The sequence below is a fragment of the Miscanthus floridulus genome, chromosome 14 (genome assembly GCF_019320115.1).
Source record: "Miscanthus floridulus cultivar M001 chromosome 14, ASM1932011v1, whole genome shotgun sequence".
NCBI classification, from domain to species: Eukaryota; Viridiplantae; Streptophyta; class Magnoliopsida; order Poales; family Poaceae; genus Miscanthus; species Miscanthus floridulus.
In genome coordinates, this window is record NC_089593.1 from 23,913,439 (window position 1) to 23,928,867 (window position 15,429).

At 52.3% G+C, this 15,429-nt stretch overlaps 1 protein-coding gene across 1 annotated transcript; it reads right to left on the minus strand.

Annotated features, from left to right (window-relative positions):
* Nucleotides 1-7,467: 7,467 nt before the first annotated feature.
* On the minus strand, nucleotides 7,468-8,032 carry LOC136503194 (uncharacterized). The gene is made up of 2 exons (XM_066498347.1): nucleotides 7,917-8,032; nucleotides 7,468-7,717 (listed from the first exon to the last, which is right to left on the minus strand). The coding sequence occupies exons 1-2, from the start codon at nucleotides 8,030-8,032 to the stop codon at nucleotides 7,468-7,470; spliced, it is 366 nt and encodes a 121-aa protein (XP_066354444.1).
* Between the last annotated feature and the right edge of the window lie 7,397 nt (nucleotides 8,033-15,429).

The window sequence follows — 15,429 nt, forward strand, 5'->3', positions numbered from 1 at the left end:
CCATGGCCCTAGAGTAGAGGGCGAAGCTAGACACCGAGGCGGTCGCTCGGCTACGTGGGGAGCAAGACGAGCAACGCCAGACCTCAAAGAGGCTTCGCTCGGAGTGTGGTACGATCTGCAGGAGCACAACTAGGCCGTGCAGGAGCATGATGAGGCATAGTAGAGGATCTGCTCCCTCTCGGCCGAGCTTGATACCACGAAGGCTTAGAAGCTTGAGTACGAGGGCGCCGCTGCTAGACTTGCTAGGGATCTCACCGAAGCGAGGAGCGTTCTTCAGGCGAAGAGCGACGAGCTCGAACTCTTGAAGGTTGGCCTGAGCGTTGTCTATGATGACCTGTGGCTGGTGCAGGCGGAAGGGACCAGCTTGCTCGTGGCCCATGCCGTAGATATCACAGCACGGGTGCGCTAGCTGGAGAAGGACGCTTTTTGCCTGGGGGTTATCCAAGCCTTCGCCATCGCCCGCTTGCATTATGATGATAAAATCAACCTGAGGGCAACGAGCCTCGGTTTCACACCTAGCTATGAGCTCTCCGAGCTAGATGAAATAGAAGCGGTGGTGACTCCTCTCGTAGAAAGCCTGGCGAGCAAAATTGAAGACATGGTTCTCCCTTGGAGGGGTAGTTAGTTAGTTGAAATAAATATTTGTCTATAATATGTGGACAAGTGTCGGTACTTTCATGTCGAAAACAGATTCGTGGCTTTGTTTCACAATTACGCTTCGTTTGTTTGATCTTACCTTTTTCCCTTTTTGCAATGAAAGAGATTTATGCGATCCGACCCTTTCGCTTGTTAAGACTATAGGGTCTGAAGTGTTTTAGGGGAAATTTTGTTTGTGCTGGTGAGCAAAATTGTTGTAGCTGTCTGGGCGTGGGCGTTTTGTAGTCTTACCTATCTATTCCCCTGAACCTTGCCGCCAGTCTCGACGCGAGGAAAAAGGTCTGATGTAATGACTGTTTCGAAAAAGAAAAGGAGGTGGTCGTACCTTTGCTAGCCCCCGAGTGAGATCCTACCCCTTGTAGTCACTGGGGCCGAATGTTACTAGAGACTAGAGCGAGGGTAGCGAACTTAGTGTCGCACGTACCCCTTACTTAGGATTTTGGCGATCGCTGCATGACCGTGCGTTTGGTCTTATTGCTGGCCCGGCCTTCCCCGAGCCCCCGCGCGTGGTGGGGATTCGGTCAAGGGCTGGCTTGTTTTGTGACTGTCGCCCCATCCATGATTTCCATAACTAGAGGGGTTAAGGTGACGTCACTTGCCTCGATGGCTTGAGTGGCGTGCTTTATGAGCTCGCTAACGAGGATGTTCGGATGGAATCCGATCCCGTTTGCTTTGCGACAGGGTCGGCAAAGCCCTCGAGTGGCATTCCATTGCTCCTTAACCCGCCTTCCAACAAATTCCCCCTCAATGGGGATTCTATGGGCTCGGCTAGAGGCTGGATTGAACTAGAAGTATGAGATGACCCTTCCCGCCTTAATGCGGGTTGGGCAAAGGCCGCTGAGGCTCATCTGCATTTTTCTCCCCTGGCTCTTGTTGGATGCGAGGCGGCTTTAGTCCCTTCATGGGTCAGTTTTCGAACCTTGATCTCTCGATCATGGATGGAGCGGCTCGAGCCCCTGAGCCCCTTAGGGTTTGTTAGGGGTCGACCATGTTTCGCGCATTACCCCATCCTCGGTTTTTGCAACCAGAGGGGCTAAGTTGATGACATTTGCCTCGATGGCTCGAGTGTCGTGCTCAGTGAGCTTGCTAACGGGTATGTTCATGTGAAATCCGGGTCCATCATTCACTGATGGGGTAATGCGCCTCCCAGCAGAGCCCTCATGTGGCATTTCACTACTTCTTAACCCGCCTCCCGGTAGATGCCCGAGCCGTTTGATAGGCTTAGGTGGCCTATTGGTCTCTCCTCAATGGAGATTCTATGGGTCTGGCTCGAGGTTAGAATCGAACGAGAAAGGTCAAGATGTCCCTGTTTGCTTCTGAGCGGGGTCAGGCAAGGCTGCTAGGGCTCATCTTGGTTTTTCTCCCTAGGCTCTGTTTAACGTGAGGTGGCCTCGATCCCTTTGTTGGCTGCCTTTGAACCTCGGTCAGTCACCGCTCATATTAAATGAGGCGGCTACAGCTTCATGACATGACATGAAGCATTGGGATGCAACGATTTGCATATGCAACGTTTGGATGTATGGATTCAATGTATAACTTAATTGAAACAAAAGCGGGGGGGGGGGTCGGTAACGTTACCCTGGTCATTTGAGCGATGGGAAGCTCTTACCAAATATGTCAGTGCGGGGTTCAGGTCCGACGTTTGCGACGAGGTCGGTGTAACCTGCATAAGCATTGCCATTTTTCATTTCTTTCTCTTGGCGGTGATCCGAGCTGTTCGATTGATTTAGGTGACCTAACAACTTCTCCTCGAAGGAGATTCTATAGGAGGAACCCCCCAAACGCTTCTCAGGAAGGCGGGAGCTAAAGCTTGTCGTGTGGGGAACTATGAATTCGATTATGCTGGTGAACAAAAACACCATAGCCGTCGGGGCGTAGGGTCTGGCGGTTCGTCTAGTTGTATTCAAAGTTTTATACCCACACGCCGTGCTTCTGGTTTTAAACGTAACAAGGGGTCAGGCGAGGAGGATGTCTAAATAGGTAGACACTCTCGGTAGGCCCCGAGCGATGTCCATGCCCCTACCGTTGCTGGGTCGAAAACTCAGTAATGAAATTAATGCGCAAAGTAAGAAAATAGAGATGCTTATCTTTCTATGGCCGTTCATTTGTCGTTTCGCCTGGGCCGTCCGATCGACCTAGGAGGCCCAACGGGACCTCCCCCATCGGGTCATTCCATGGTCCTGCCTAGGGAAGCGGAGAGTCGCCTACACATGAGTGTGCCCTGGTTCTCACGCCCGGCATGCATTAGTGGTGGGCCACTCCCAGGCAACGTCTTGTTTGACCAGGCGATGTCTTCTCGACCAGAGCGCATCCCATCGATCCAGGCATGTCCCATCAATCTAGGCGCATCCCTTTGGATTCCCATCAGCATTGATCTCCCACCTACATTGAATAGGAGAAGCCAGAGAGTTTTTCGTCCCAACCTTTCACCTATCCTCGGTTGTTGTGCCTCTTCCTTAAATAGGGAGGGGGAGGGGAGTTCTTGTCCCACTCCTTTGCCTGCCTCTAAGCCGCTACCTCTTCTCCTTCCTTTCCACCGAATGCGTTCGTGCGTCGCGGTGAGTCCTAGGTGAGAGAGGGTAATGCTAGGAAGAGAAAAACTCATAGATCCGCTGATGAATCTAGAGCGCGATGTCGAGCTAGGGGTCATCCAACATAGACGAGATGGTGTAGGCCACCTTTGCTGAGAAGGGGCCACTGCTACTGAAGGAGGAGGAGCACTGGAGGGTGCCAAGCATCATCGGCTTTGCCATCGTTTGTTGCGGCCTTTCCTCGGTGGGAGATGCCCTGGTGGAGGCGTCGTTGTCAGGGTTGCAGCTGATGATGATGGCATTGTCCCTAGATGCCCTGGCGGAGGCATCGTTGTCAGGGTCGCGGCTGATGATGATGGCATAGTCCCTGGACGCCTTGGGGAGGGCACCATAGTCGCCGACATGGTGCTCGATGTTTGAAGAGGACAGTGCCTTCGTGGATCCCATGGAGCGATAGGGCATCACCAATGGAGATCATGGCGCAGCGACCGTAGCAGTACTTGTAGCAGGGCTGGTCAGAAACTGTAATCGAATAAGCTTGTGGGGGAGCCCCCGAGTGAACAGTCTTTTGTATTTGTGAATACATTAGTCCTTTTCATGATGGGATCACTTTGTAAGCAATTAATTTTGTGCGAAAAAATGCATAAGTTTTTTACTTTCGCTACGGCAAACAACTTTTCAGCTTCCTCTTTTTTTGTATAAGAGGTTTCGGTGCCTTCTGACCCATCCCATGGTCCAGGTCACAAAAACTAGGAGTGCGGGTGAATCAATTCTGATCACGCTAGTGAGCAAGGAGGTCGTAGCCACTGAGGCATGGGTTTCCCGCAATCCTACCAGTTGTACTCAGAATTTGTTCCTAAAATCCTAGCCCTTAGGACTTATTACGAGAAGAATGGAAAGCTTTAGAGAATGTTTGCAAAGGTAACATAGGAAGTGTTTGTAAGATAAACGTACTTATATCACTTATATCAGCCCTCGAGTGAGGTCCGACCCCTCGCAATTTGCAAGGGTCGGATGTCACTAAAGGTCGGGGATTTCTTAAGAGAAAAACTGATAAGGGAAAGTATGCATTTATTAAGGGTAAAAATGATGTAGCTGCTCAATGTTCTAGGTGTTGGTGAAGACCTCACCGTCGATGGTTTTCAACTTGTAGGTGCCTGGTCGGAGTACTTCTGTGACGATGTATGGCCCCTCCTAGGGTGGGGAGAGCTTGTGGCGGTCTTTGTTGCTTTGTACGAGGTGGAGGACAAGGTCCCCAACGTTGAAGGCTTGGTCCCACACCCATCGGCCGTGGTACCGTCGCAACGCCTATTGGTACTTGGCCGAACAGAAGAGGGCGATATCGCGGGCTTCGTCTAGTTGGTCCATGGCGTCTTCATGGGATGTCTTAGCTCCATGCTCGTCGTATGCTCTGATTCTTGGCACTTCGTAGTCGAGGTCCGTCGGGAGGACGGCCTCGGAACCATAGACCATGAAGAAAGGTGTGTAGCCGGTGGCCCGGCTGGGAGTTGTCCTCAGGCTCTAGAGCACCGTAGGGAGCTCGGCGACCCAGCGTGCGCTGAACTTGTTCAACCGGTTGAAGATCCTGGGTTTGAGGCCCTATAGAAGCATGCCATTTGTGTGCTCAACCTGCTCATTCGTTTGAGGGTGCGCGACGGTAGCCCAATTGACTTAGATAGGTTGTTCATCATAGAATCGAATGAATTTCTTACTGGTGAACTGCGTGCCGTTATTAGTGATGATGGAGTTTGGTACTCTGAAGCGATGGATGATGTCGAGGAAGAACAACACAGCTTGCTCAGACTTGATCGTAGAGATCGGTCGAGCTTCGATCCGTTTTGTGAACTTGTCTATGATGACAAGCAAGTGGGTGTAGCCCCCGAGTGCCTTTTTGAGAGGCCCAACAAGATTGAACCCCCAGACCATGAAGGGCCACATGATGGGGATCATCTGGAGTGCCTAGGCCGAGAGGTGAGTTTGTCAAGCGTAGTACTAGCACCCTTCGCAGGTGCGTTCGATTTGCTCGGCGTCAGCTACTGTAGTGGGACAGTAGAAGCCCTATCGGAATACATTCCCAACCAAGGTTCTAGGCATGGCATGGTGACCGCAGACCCCACCGTGGATATCGCTTAGCAGAAGCTTCCCCTGTTCGACGGGAATACAGAGCTGTAGGATCCCGGTGTGGCTCCTTTTATAGAGTTCACCCTCTATAAGAACGAAGGATTTGGCGCAACGTGCAAGCTGTCGAGCCTCCATTTTGTCTGTTGGCAGCATGTCATGGAGGAGATAGTCGAGATAGAGTGTTCTCTAGTCGCCCAAAGGGTCGGGCTCTATTGCTGGATCCTCTTCAAGCTCCATGACACCGGGGCCGGGCGGAGCGGTCGGTTCGTTAGCCCCTGGGGCTGGATCAGATGGGCCATCGTCGGTCCGTTTTGGCCCTTCGTAGCACATCGAGGGTTTGTGTTGGTCACTAGCGAAGATGCTTGTCGGCACCGGCTCTCGACCGGACGCCGCATTCGCAAGTGCGTCAGCTACCTCGTTGAGGCGCCTTGGGATGTGATTGAGTTCGAGGCCATCGAACTTGTCCTCCAGCCGACAGACTTCTCAGCAGTATGCAGCCATCTTGGCGTCATCATAGCTTGACTCCTTCATGACTTGGTTAACGACCAGCTGAGAGTTGGCGATACGTAGGTCATTAATGAGTGCTTCGTATTCGGCCACATTATTTAATGAGGGGAAATGGAGCCAAACCATGTACCTCATGCGGACCCCGAGGGGCGATACAAATACTAGCCCTACATCGGCGCCCTTTTTCATTAGCGATCCATTGAAGTACATCATCTAGTACTCTTGATCGACGACCGCCGGTGGTGTTTAGACCTCAGTCCATTCGGCGATGAAGTCAGCTAATACCTAGGATTTGATCGCCGTTTGGGAGGCATATGTGATGCCTTGATCCATCAGCTCGAGTGCCCACTTTGTAGTTCTTCCTGTGGTGTCCTAGCTCTGGACGACCTCGTCGAGGGGGAACGACATCACAACCGTTATGGGATGTGACTCGAACTAGTGGCGCAACTTCCTCTTGGTGATGAGGATGGTGTAAAGGAGCTTCTAGATTTGGAAGTAGTGAGTTTTGGAGTTGGATAGTAGCTCACTGATGAAGTACATAGGGCGCTGGACTTTGAGGGCGTGCCCTTCTTCCTCCCGTTCTACTACCAGGGCAGCGCTGACCACTTACGTGGTGGCCGCTATGTATAGCAGGAGGGATTCTCCGTCGCTTGGAGGAACTAGGATCGGGGGCTTTGTCAGAAGTAGTTTGACCATGTCAAGCACCTCCTGGGCCTCGAATGTCCACTCGAAGTGGCCGGCTTTCTTCAGGAGCCGATAAAGGGGGAGTCCTCATTCGCTAAGGTGCGAGATGAATCGGCTGAGGGCAGCGAGGCACCCTGTGATTCGCTGAACCCCCTTTATGTTCTGAATCAGGCCCATCTTTGTGATGGCTAAGATTTTCTCTAGGTTGGCTTTGATGCCATGCTCGGAGACGATGAAGTCGAGCAGCATACCCCTTGGGACCCCGAAAACATATTTCTCAGGATTGAGTTTGATGCCATTCGCCCAAAGTTTCACAAAGGTTTGCTCAAGATCGGGAACGAGGTGATCAACCCGTTTGGACTTAACTACGATGTTGTCAACGTAGGCCTCAACGGTCCGCCCAATGAGGTCCCCAAAGCATCTAAGCATACATCACTGGTATGTTGCCCTAGCGTTCTTTAGACCAAATGGCATCGAGACATAGCAGGAACGATCCAAAGGGGGTGATGAAAGACATCGCGAGTTGGTCAGACTTTTTCATCGCGATTTGATGGTAGCCGGAGTACGCATCAAGGAAGCAGAGGGTTTCGCACTCTGAGGTAGAGTCGACTATTTGGTCTATGCGTGGCAAAGAAAACGGATCCTTTAGGCATGCCTTGTTGAGGCCCATATAGTCAACACACATCCTCCATTTCCTGCTCTTCTTTTGTACAAGGACGGGATTGGCTAACCACTCTAGGTGGTGTACTTCCCTGATGAATCCAGTGGGCGACAGTTTTGCTATCTCCTCATCGATGGCCCTGCACTTTTCCTCGTCGAAGCAGCGTAGGCGTTGCTTCACTAACTTGGAGCCTAGATGGATTTTTAGGGTATGCTCGGCGACCTCCCTCGGAATGCCTAGCATATCCGAGGGTTTCCACATAAAGATGTATTTGTTGTCGTGGAGGAAGTCGACGAGCGTGCTTTCCTATTTGGAGGAGAGCGTGGTACCAATGCGTACCATTTTACCCTCAGAGCTGTTGGCATCTATGAGGACCTCCTTGGAGCCCTTAGACATTTCGAACGACCCAGTCGACTTCTTTGCGTCGGGCGCTCCTTCGGTGACCTCCTCCTTGAGGGCGGCGAGCTCCCCGAAGGCGACGATTGCCGTGGCATGGCCACAGCACTTGACCTTGCACTCGTAGGCATGGTGGAAGGAGGTGCCGATGGTGATGACCCTGCAGGGGGCCTGGCATCTTTAGCTTGAGGTACATGTAGTTGGGGATGGCCATGAACTTCGTGTAGCATGGACACCCCAAGATGGCATGGAAGGTTCTGAGGAACCCAACCACCTCAAAGATGACGGTCTCAGTCCTATAATTGAACTGATCCCTAAAGGTAACGGGCAGATCGATCTATCTGAGTGGCATGGCCAACTTCTCGAGCACGACGCCGTGGAAAGGCACTCGGATTAGGTGGAGGTGCGTTCGGTCGACGCCCATTATGTCAAGCGTCTTTGTGTACATGATGTTGAGGTCGCTGCCTTCGTCCATCAAAGCTTTGGTGAGGCATTTTGGCCCGACGATCGGGTCGACCACAAGCAGATACCTTCCTAGGTGTGGGACGGCGTCCGGATGGTCAGTCCGATTGAAGGTTATGGTGAACTCCAACCACCGGAGAAAGGGAGGTGTGGCCGGTTGGGCCGTGTAGACTTGGCGGCGTGCGACCTTCTGACGATGTTTGGAGTCATAGGCCATTGATCCCTCGAAGATCATGAGGCAGCCATCTAGCGTTGGAAAGCCATCGTCCTTCTCCTCGGCGTCGTCCATAGCAGGGGCAGGTTCCTTCCCCTATTCCCCTTTGTTGGAGCCTCCGGACAAGAACTTCCGCATGAGGCTGTAGTCCTTGAGCGGATGCTTTATGGGGAAGGCGTGGTTCGGGCATAGCCCCTCAAGCATTTTCTCAAAGTGGTTCGGAGCGCCCTCCGTGGGCTTTCAACCACCCTTGCGGTCAGCAGCAGACATGAGTGGGCCCTCGCGCTGTTGCTTCTTATTTTTTCTTTTGGCTGAACAATTGGAGGTGCCTTTGCCAGCACCCTCATCCTGCCTTGCCTTGCCCTCGAGGAGATCGAAGATCGCTCCGATTGCCTCTTCTCTTGAGGCGTGGGTGGTGGCGATGTCCAGGAGCTCCTTGGTGGTCCGCGGACCCTTGCGTCTCACCTTATGAACCAAGGACTCATAGGTCATTGTGGATAGGAAGGCTCCTATCACGTCGGCATCGGCGACATTGGGGAGCTCGTTGCACTACCGGGAGAAGCACTAGATGTACCCACGAAGGGTCTCACCAGCCTTCTGGTGGCAGTTCTTGATGTCCCATGGGTTCCTAGGGCGTTTGTATGTTCCCTAGAAGTTTCCCACGAAGATCTCCTTCAGATCCGCCCAACTCTGGATTGCGTTGGACGACAGGTGTTCCAACCATGCTCGAGCCGAATCGACCAAGAATAGCGAAAGGTTGCGGATAATGAAGTCATCATTATCCGCACCACCGGCTTGATAGGCAAGCCGATAGTCTTCAAGCCAAAGCCCGAGGTTTGTCTCCCTGGAGTACTTAGGGATATTAGTAGGTGGTCGATACCGTGGTGAGAACGCAACATTGAGGATGTGCCGGCTGAAGGCCTGAGACCCTAGGTGGTTGGGGCTCGGGCTCCGAACCTCGCCGCTGTCGTAGCGTCCACCGCATCAAGGATGATAGCTATGGCGGGCTCCTTCCCTTAGGTCGTCGTAGGCACGTCTGCGGGCGTCGAGGGTGCTGCGTGCGTCGCAGTTGTGGCGGAGCCGTTGATGTACTAGGATTGCAGGGCGCTGCCCGCCCCCTTGTAGCGCTTGGTGGACCGATGCGTCCCTAGCGAGATGTACCAAAGGCATACGCTAGCTGGTGTCGGGCTCGTGTCGCCGAGACAACATGCTCTCTGCCTGCTGCGCTGCCGCACGCTCAAGTAGCGTGTGGATTTCAAGATGGGTCCGGCGATCCTCGGGCGTTGGGCCTCTAGAAGGCCACGGAGCAAGGCCGTTGCGGCGGCGATGTTCTGGCTTGCATGAGCGAAGTGGGGAAGGGTTTCATCATCGGCAATGATCCTTCGGTTTACGTCGTGGGCCACGGCGCGTGTGTGCCCACCATCTCTGCGGCGCCTGATCTCCTTATCGACCTCCACGTACTCCCGAACAAGCTGTTGTCCGACTTTGTCTATTTCCCGCTTTTGGGCTCTTAGCTGCTCCACCCCTACGTGAGGTGGGGCCGCTATCCCTCTCTCGGTTGCATCGCTGAGGTTGCCTACCGGGGTAGTCTCCTTCACGGAGATGCTTTCGACATGTCCCTCAGAGGTTTCTGCCATGAAACATTCCTAGAAGGGATGATGGCTCCCCGTGCCAGAGTCAAAGCCAGAATCTGACCCCGGCCCCTCCATGAGGAGGCCATGGAGGGATTCTGTAACGCTTTCGATCAACCCTATGAACTCATTGTTTGAGGGGGGACATGATCGTGCGCTGTGCCACAAGGTGGCTAACGGTCGCCGCGGTGTTGCGGAGACCGAATGGAAACACCATCGGGGCGCTTCGAGCGAAGTGTTCCAGGGAGAGGGTGAGGTGGTGCAGGTCCTCCCTGGATGGCTGTGGTCCAAGGGAGACGCCGGGCTAGCGCTCGAGCCTCCCATAGTTGAAGCTGATGGAGGGGAGAGACTAGACGGTGGCGTGGGCCAGCGCCAGCTCTCCTCCCAGCGTGACGATGAAGTCCAGGTCACCGAAACGCACGTGTGCGCCCGGGACCCAGCTGATTGCATGGTTAGCCATCTAAGGCCTGATTTGGAATGCGCAAAGGCCCCTACCTGGCGCGCCAACTGTCAGTGTTTCGAACAAACACCGGCTAGTAAATTTATGATTGTTGCACGTTAGGCCGGGATGGTGCACTAAAGGACACAAGATTTATACTGGTTCGGGCTGAATGTCCCTACGTCCAGTCTACAGCTGCTCGTGTTATTAGTATCAAAAAAAGGTTCGTAGTAGGGGGTATAAACGGTCGAGAGAGGGAGAGGTCCCAGGTCTCTGATGGAATGGTCGAAAGGATGCCAAGAGCTCGGTCGCTGCTCGATTATATGCATGATGTGTTGTGTATGTTGAACTGATCCGTCCAAGGTCCGTCCCTTTGGTGGGGGGCCCTGCCCTCCCTTTTATAGACCAAGGGAGGAGCAGGGGTTACAGATCAAAGAAAAAAGAAAATGCCAAAGGTATAGAAGGTCATTTGAGGGGGCTGAGTCTTCCTTTTTTCTATGTCTGTCCTGCTTAACACGGCAGGCCGTGTCAGAGGTGGCGTGGTCGCTGATCCTCGTAGGCCATGCCCAGGCCTCATTTAGCAAGTGGGTGCGTCCCATCCTATGTCGGTGGACGGTCCAATGCGGCGGAGAGCCGAGCTATGACCCCTCGGGGAGTAACAGGGGAAGTGACCATACATTCGTCACTGTAGATGATGTGATTTCTGTCTTGGACCGTAATGGCTGTCGTATGCCTGTGTTAGTATCCGTGCCCGAGGACTGAAGGCGGCGCCTACTACACTGTGGGACAAAAGTCGACGCCTACAACACTATTCGAGCACTGTTACGTTGGAAAGGACCTAAAGCGCCCGTCCCATCGTATCCTGACAGTACCTTACTGCAGGCGTGCAGGGCATGGTCCTTTGTACTACGTTTGACTCGAATGTCCAGTCGTACCCTGTGCTTGTCATCATGAAGGAGCAGGGTGCAATCGTCGGGCGAGATGGAGCCCGCCCTCGGTCGTCGGGCGAGGCAGAGCCCGCCCTCGGACGTCGGGCGAGACTGAGCCAGCCCTTAGCCGTCGAGCGAGGTGGAACCAGTCTTCCATCGTTTGGGCAAGAAGCGTAGTAGTGCTCTTTGTCTGACTGGAAGCGTCAACATTCGATGGTCATTAATCCCACCTTATTGTGTACCCGGTGTTACGTCCCCGACACATTTCATTACCGTGAGAAGAATTTCTAAGTTATAGTAGGGTTTTTTTTTTGTAAAAAAAGAAACAACGGCGTTCGGCGTTAGATGTCACTGACCTCGTGTACTAGGAGGGAGAGAAGGCTCTACTTTCAGAATTTGATTCTTTACGGCTCCATGGAAAATGTGTGTACAAGGAGCACAAATTAAACCAGAAATGTTGCATGGCTGTTATAAGGAGTGCTTTATTTTTCATATAAAAAACTCTTTCAGTCCTATTTGTTTTCCACTTTAGGCTGTGGAAAGCAAATTTTATAAGCGCTAAAGTAACAACGAACATTTTCCCAGCTCCGACGATCTAACACGTAGACTGTCACAAAGTCACAACTACACTAGTTTTTCTTGGACCCACGTCAAACACAGAAAGCGGTAGAAATCCATGAGAGTTTATGTACCCAAAAGTTTTCCGACTATTAGGCCATGTTCGGTTTATCCCATATTCGGTTCGGTTTGTTTTGGATTTTTTTCAGCCGGAATAGTGTTTTTCTCTCACAATAATTTAGCCAGAACAGTGTTTTTTTAGCTAGTTTTAGCCAAATTTCAGACCAGCGAACGGGGCCTTAGAAAGAGTGCACTCGTTTATTTATGAGTTTGTTGTTCCATTCGTTCGTTCGTTTGTTCATTCGGCCGTTGATTTCTACGCTGATAAGACCGGCTAGTGTGTTATGAGAGAAAAACATTGTTGGCTGGCTGATACGCAGTGGCGTAGCCACAGGGTATGCCGGGTATGCACCGGCATACCCTGTAAACCTGACCAGCAGTAGTATATATACTATTATATTGTATATACGCTGTATTTGTTAAAAAAAAGAAAAAAAACATACGTGGACACCATCGCGTGATGACGGGAGGCCCATATGATGCATTGACGTGACCCATGTGGCAAGGGAACTCCAATTCTCTAAAGTCCAAACGTCTGGTATGTGCGCTTCGTATACGTTCGAATTTCCTAATTTAATCTCGATCAGATAGGGAGCCACGGAGGAACACATGCGTCGCCGCCTGACAGGTGAGTCTGTGACGCCCCGGCCAGCCACGACCCCTGGTGCCCTGCCGCCCTCCGACATGCTCTAAATGCTGGATCGGAGGATCACCATCTTATTCCTATGTCCTGTCTGTAGAATATACGGTTGCGCCAGCCAGGACTTATCGTCTTGATTCACTATTTTGGTTAGGTAAATTTTAATCTTTGCTCTTCGTGTTTTTTAGAAAATTATTTTCTACATTCATAACTATTTGGTAACATTTATAGCTAGTTGAACCTTCTAATCCTCCATCTGATCAGGTTGAAATAGTGGTGGAAGATCGGTGGTTGATGTGGTTGATGAAAAAGATATAGTAAAACATTCATATTTCTTGAAAAGCGTCGAATAAAAAGCTTGAAAAAATTGTATTGTAAGCATCTAGTACTCTTTTATGTCTATATTTAAACTATAGGTATAACTTTTGAACTATTTATATTGTATCTAGTAGATGGTTTTAACTTAATCCTTGAATTTAAGCCTTATCATGTTACTTAGTGCATGTATACCAAATCATGTTGTAAAATTTACAATTATTACTGAATTGCTAAAATAGATTTATTAAATTATATATGAAATATTTTTTTAGCGGCATGGCTAAAGTTAAAATCATATATTCGCCACTGCTGATACGTCCTGCCTACGTTCTGATTCTCGGAAATGGTGCTGTTGTTGGCTTTCGAATAAAAAATAAATAAAATGGGGGCCACTGCTGGCCGTTCTCGTTCCGTTGCCGTCACGGTTGCGTTCCCTGTTCCCGTGCCACTGCAGGCTCTGCCCGTCCGTTGGCCGTGGCGACCGACCGACCGACGGATCCTCTGCTCAGTGCCTGTTTCCGCGCCTGCCTGCGGCGGTGCAGCCTGCGCTCCAAAGTCTCAACGCTCACCTACACAACACAAGGCTTACACATCTCGTCTCAAAGATAAACAAAACAAAAGCTTACGTTACGTCTCCAATAAAAAGAATAAAAACAAAGCCCAGAGAAAGCAGAACATGTCATGCCAAAAGAATTTTGGACAGGAATCCTAGCGTCCCGTAAGTTAACCCGTCGCTGCAATCTCGCAATCAGGCGAATCTTTAACGACTAATGCAGGCAGCAGTGGTTAGTAACAATGCACTACTGTTGCTTGCTAATCCGATTCCTAGCAGAACCACCAGTCTGCAACTGTACTCAACTCAATGCAGTCGACTGTTGAGGCAGCTGAGCGCCTGAGCTAGGAGTCCGGGAGAGGGGGAAGGGGGACCGAGAGGAAAGCACACAGCAGCAGGTGGCCTGCTGGTTTGCTTTGCTTGTGGATTTGAGGCCCCCGCGCGGGAAGGGAAGGAGCTGGAACAGGAGCAGGAGCAGAGCAGGAGCAGAAGCAGGAGCGCTGAGCAGAGCGAGCACGGAGCAGGAGATGCTTTCGATGTGTCCCTCGAAGGTTTCTGCCATGAAACATTTCTGGAAGGGATAATGGCTCCCCCTGCCGGAGTCAAAGCTAGAGTCCGACCCCGGCCCCTCCGCGGGGAGGCCATGGAGGGATTCCGTAACGCTTTCAATCAACCCTACGAACTCGTTGTTCGAGGGGGACAGAATCGTGCGCTGCGCCACAAGGTGGCTAGCGGTCGCCGCGGCGTTGCGGAGACCGAACGGAAACGCCGTCGGGGCGCTCCATGTGGAGTGTTCCGGGGAGAGGGTGAGGCGGCGTGGGTCCTCCCTGGTTAGCTGTGGTCCAAGGGAGACGCCGGGCTGGCGCTCGAGCCTCCCATAGTTGAAGCTGACGGAGGGGGGAGACTGGACGGCGGCGTGGGCCAGCGCCAGCTCTCCTCCCAGCGTGACGATGAAGTCCAGGCCACCGAAACGCACGTGTGCGCCCGGGACCCAACGGATTGCGTGGTTAGCCATCCGAGGCCTGATTTGGAACACGCAAAAGCCCCTACCAGACGTGCCAACTGTCGGTGTTTCGAACAAACACCGGCTAGTAAATTTATGGTTGTTGCGCGTTAGGCCCGGATGGTGCACTAAAGGACACAAGATTTATACTGGTTCGGGCTGAATGTCCCTACGTCCAGTCTGTAGCTACTCGTGTTATTAGTACCGAAAAAAGGTTCGTTGTAGGGGTACAAACGGTCGAGAGAGGGAGAGGTCCCAGGTTTCTGATGAAATGGTCGAAAGGATGCCAAGAGCTCGGTCGCTGCTCGGCTGTATGTGTGATGAGTTGTGTATGTTGAACTGATCTGTCCAAGGTTCGTCCCTTTGGTGGGGGCCCCTGCCCTTCCTTTTATAGAACAAGGGGGAAGCAAAGGTTACAAATCGGAGGAAAAGGAAAATGTCGAAGGTATAGAAGGTCCTTTGAGGGAGTCAGGTCTTCCTTTTTCCCTATGCCTGCCCTGCTTAACACAGCAGGCCGTGTCAGAGGTGGCGTGTTCGCTGATCCTCGTCGGCCAAGCCCTGGCCTCATTTAGCAAGTGGGTGCGTCCCATCCTGTCGGGTACCATAAAAAGGGGTCCCCGAAGCAAAAACCGAAAAAATCGCTTAGACCCTGTAAAAATCAAAGCCAAGAGATAACCACCGGCAAACCCTCACCTTATCCGAGGCTCAGCTGGGCCACCCGGCCCACCTCGAACAAAATCCGGGCCCACCCGAAGCGGGCTCAGCCCAAAATGAAACCATAAGGCCTCGGACGGGGTACCGATTCTCCGTCTCGCTCGAGGCCCCGCACGTAAGGCCTCGGACAGGGTACCGATTCTCCGTCTCGCTCGAGGCCCCGCACGTAAGGCCTCGGACGGGGTACCGATTCTCCACCTCGCTCGAGGCCCCGCACGTAAGGCCTCAGACGAGGTGCCGATTCTCCGCCTCGCTCGAGGACCCGTCCGTAAGGCCTCGGACGAGGTACCG

Excerpts from the sequence above, each read along its gene's own strand:
- LOC136503194 (XM_066498347.1), bottom strand. The coding sequence starts at position 8,032 with ATGGACGAAGGCAGCGACCTCAACATCATGTACACAAAGACGCTTGAC. Across the intron at positions 7,718-7,916 it reads CACGGCGTCGTGCTCGAGAA|GGTCATCACCATCGGCACCT; the intron begins GTTGGCCATGCC and ends GGCCCCCTGCAG.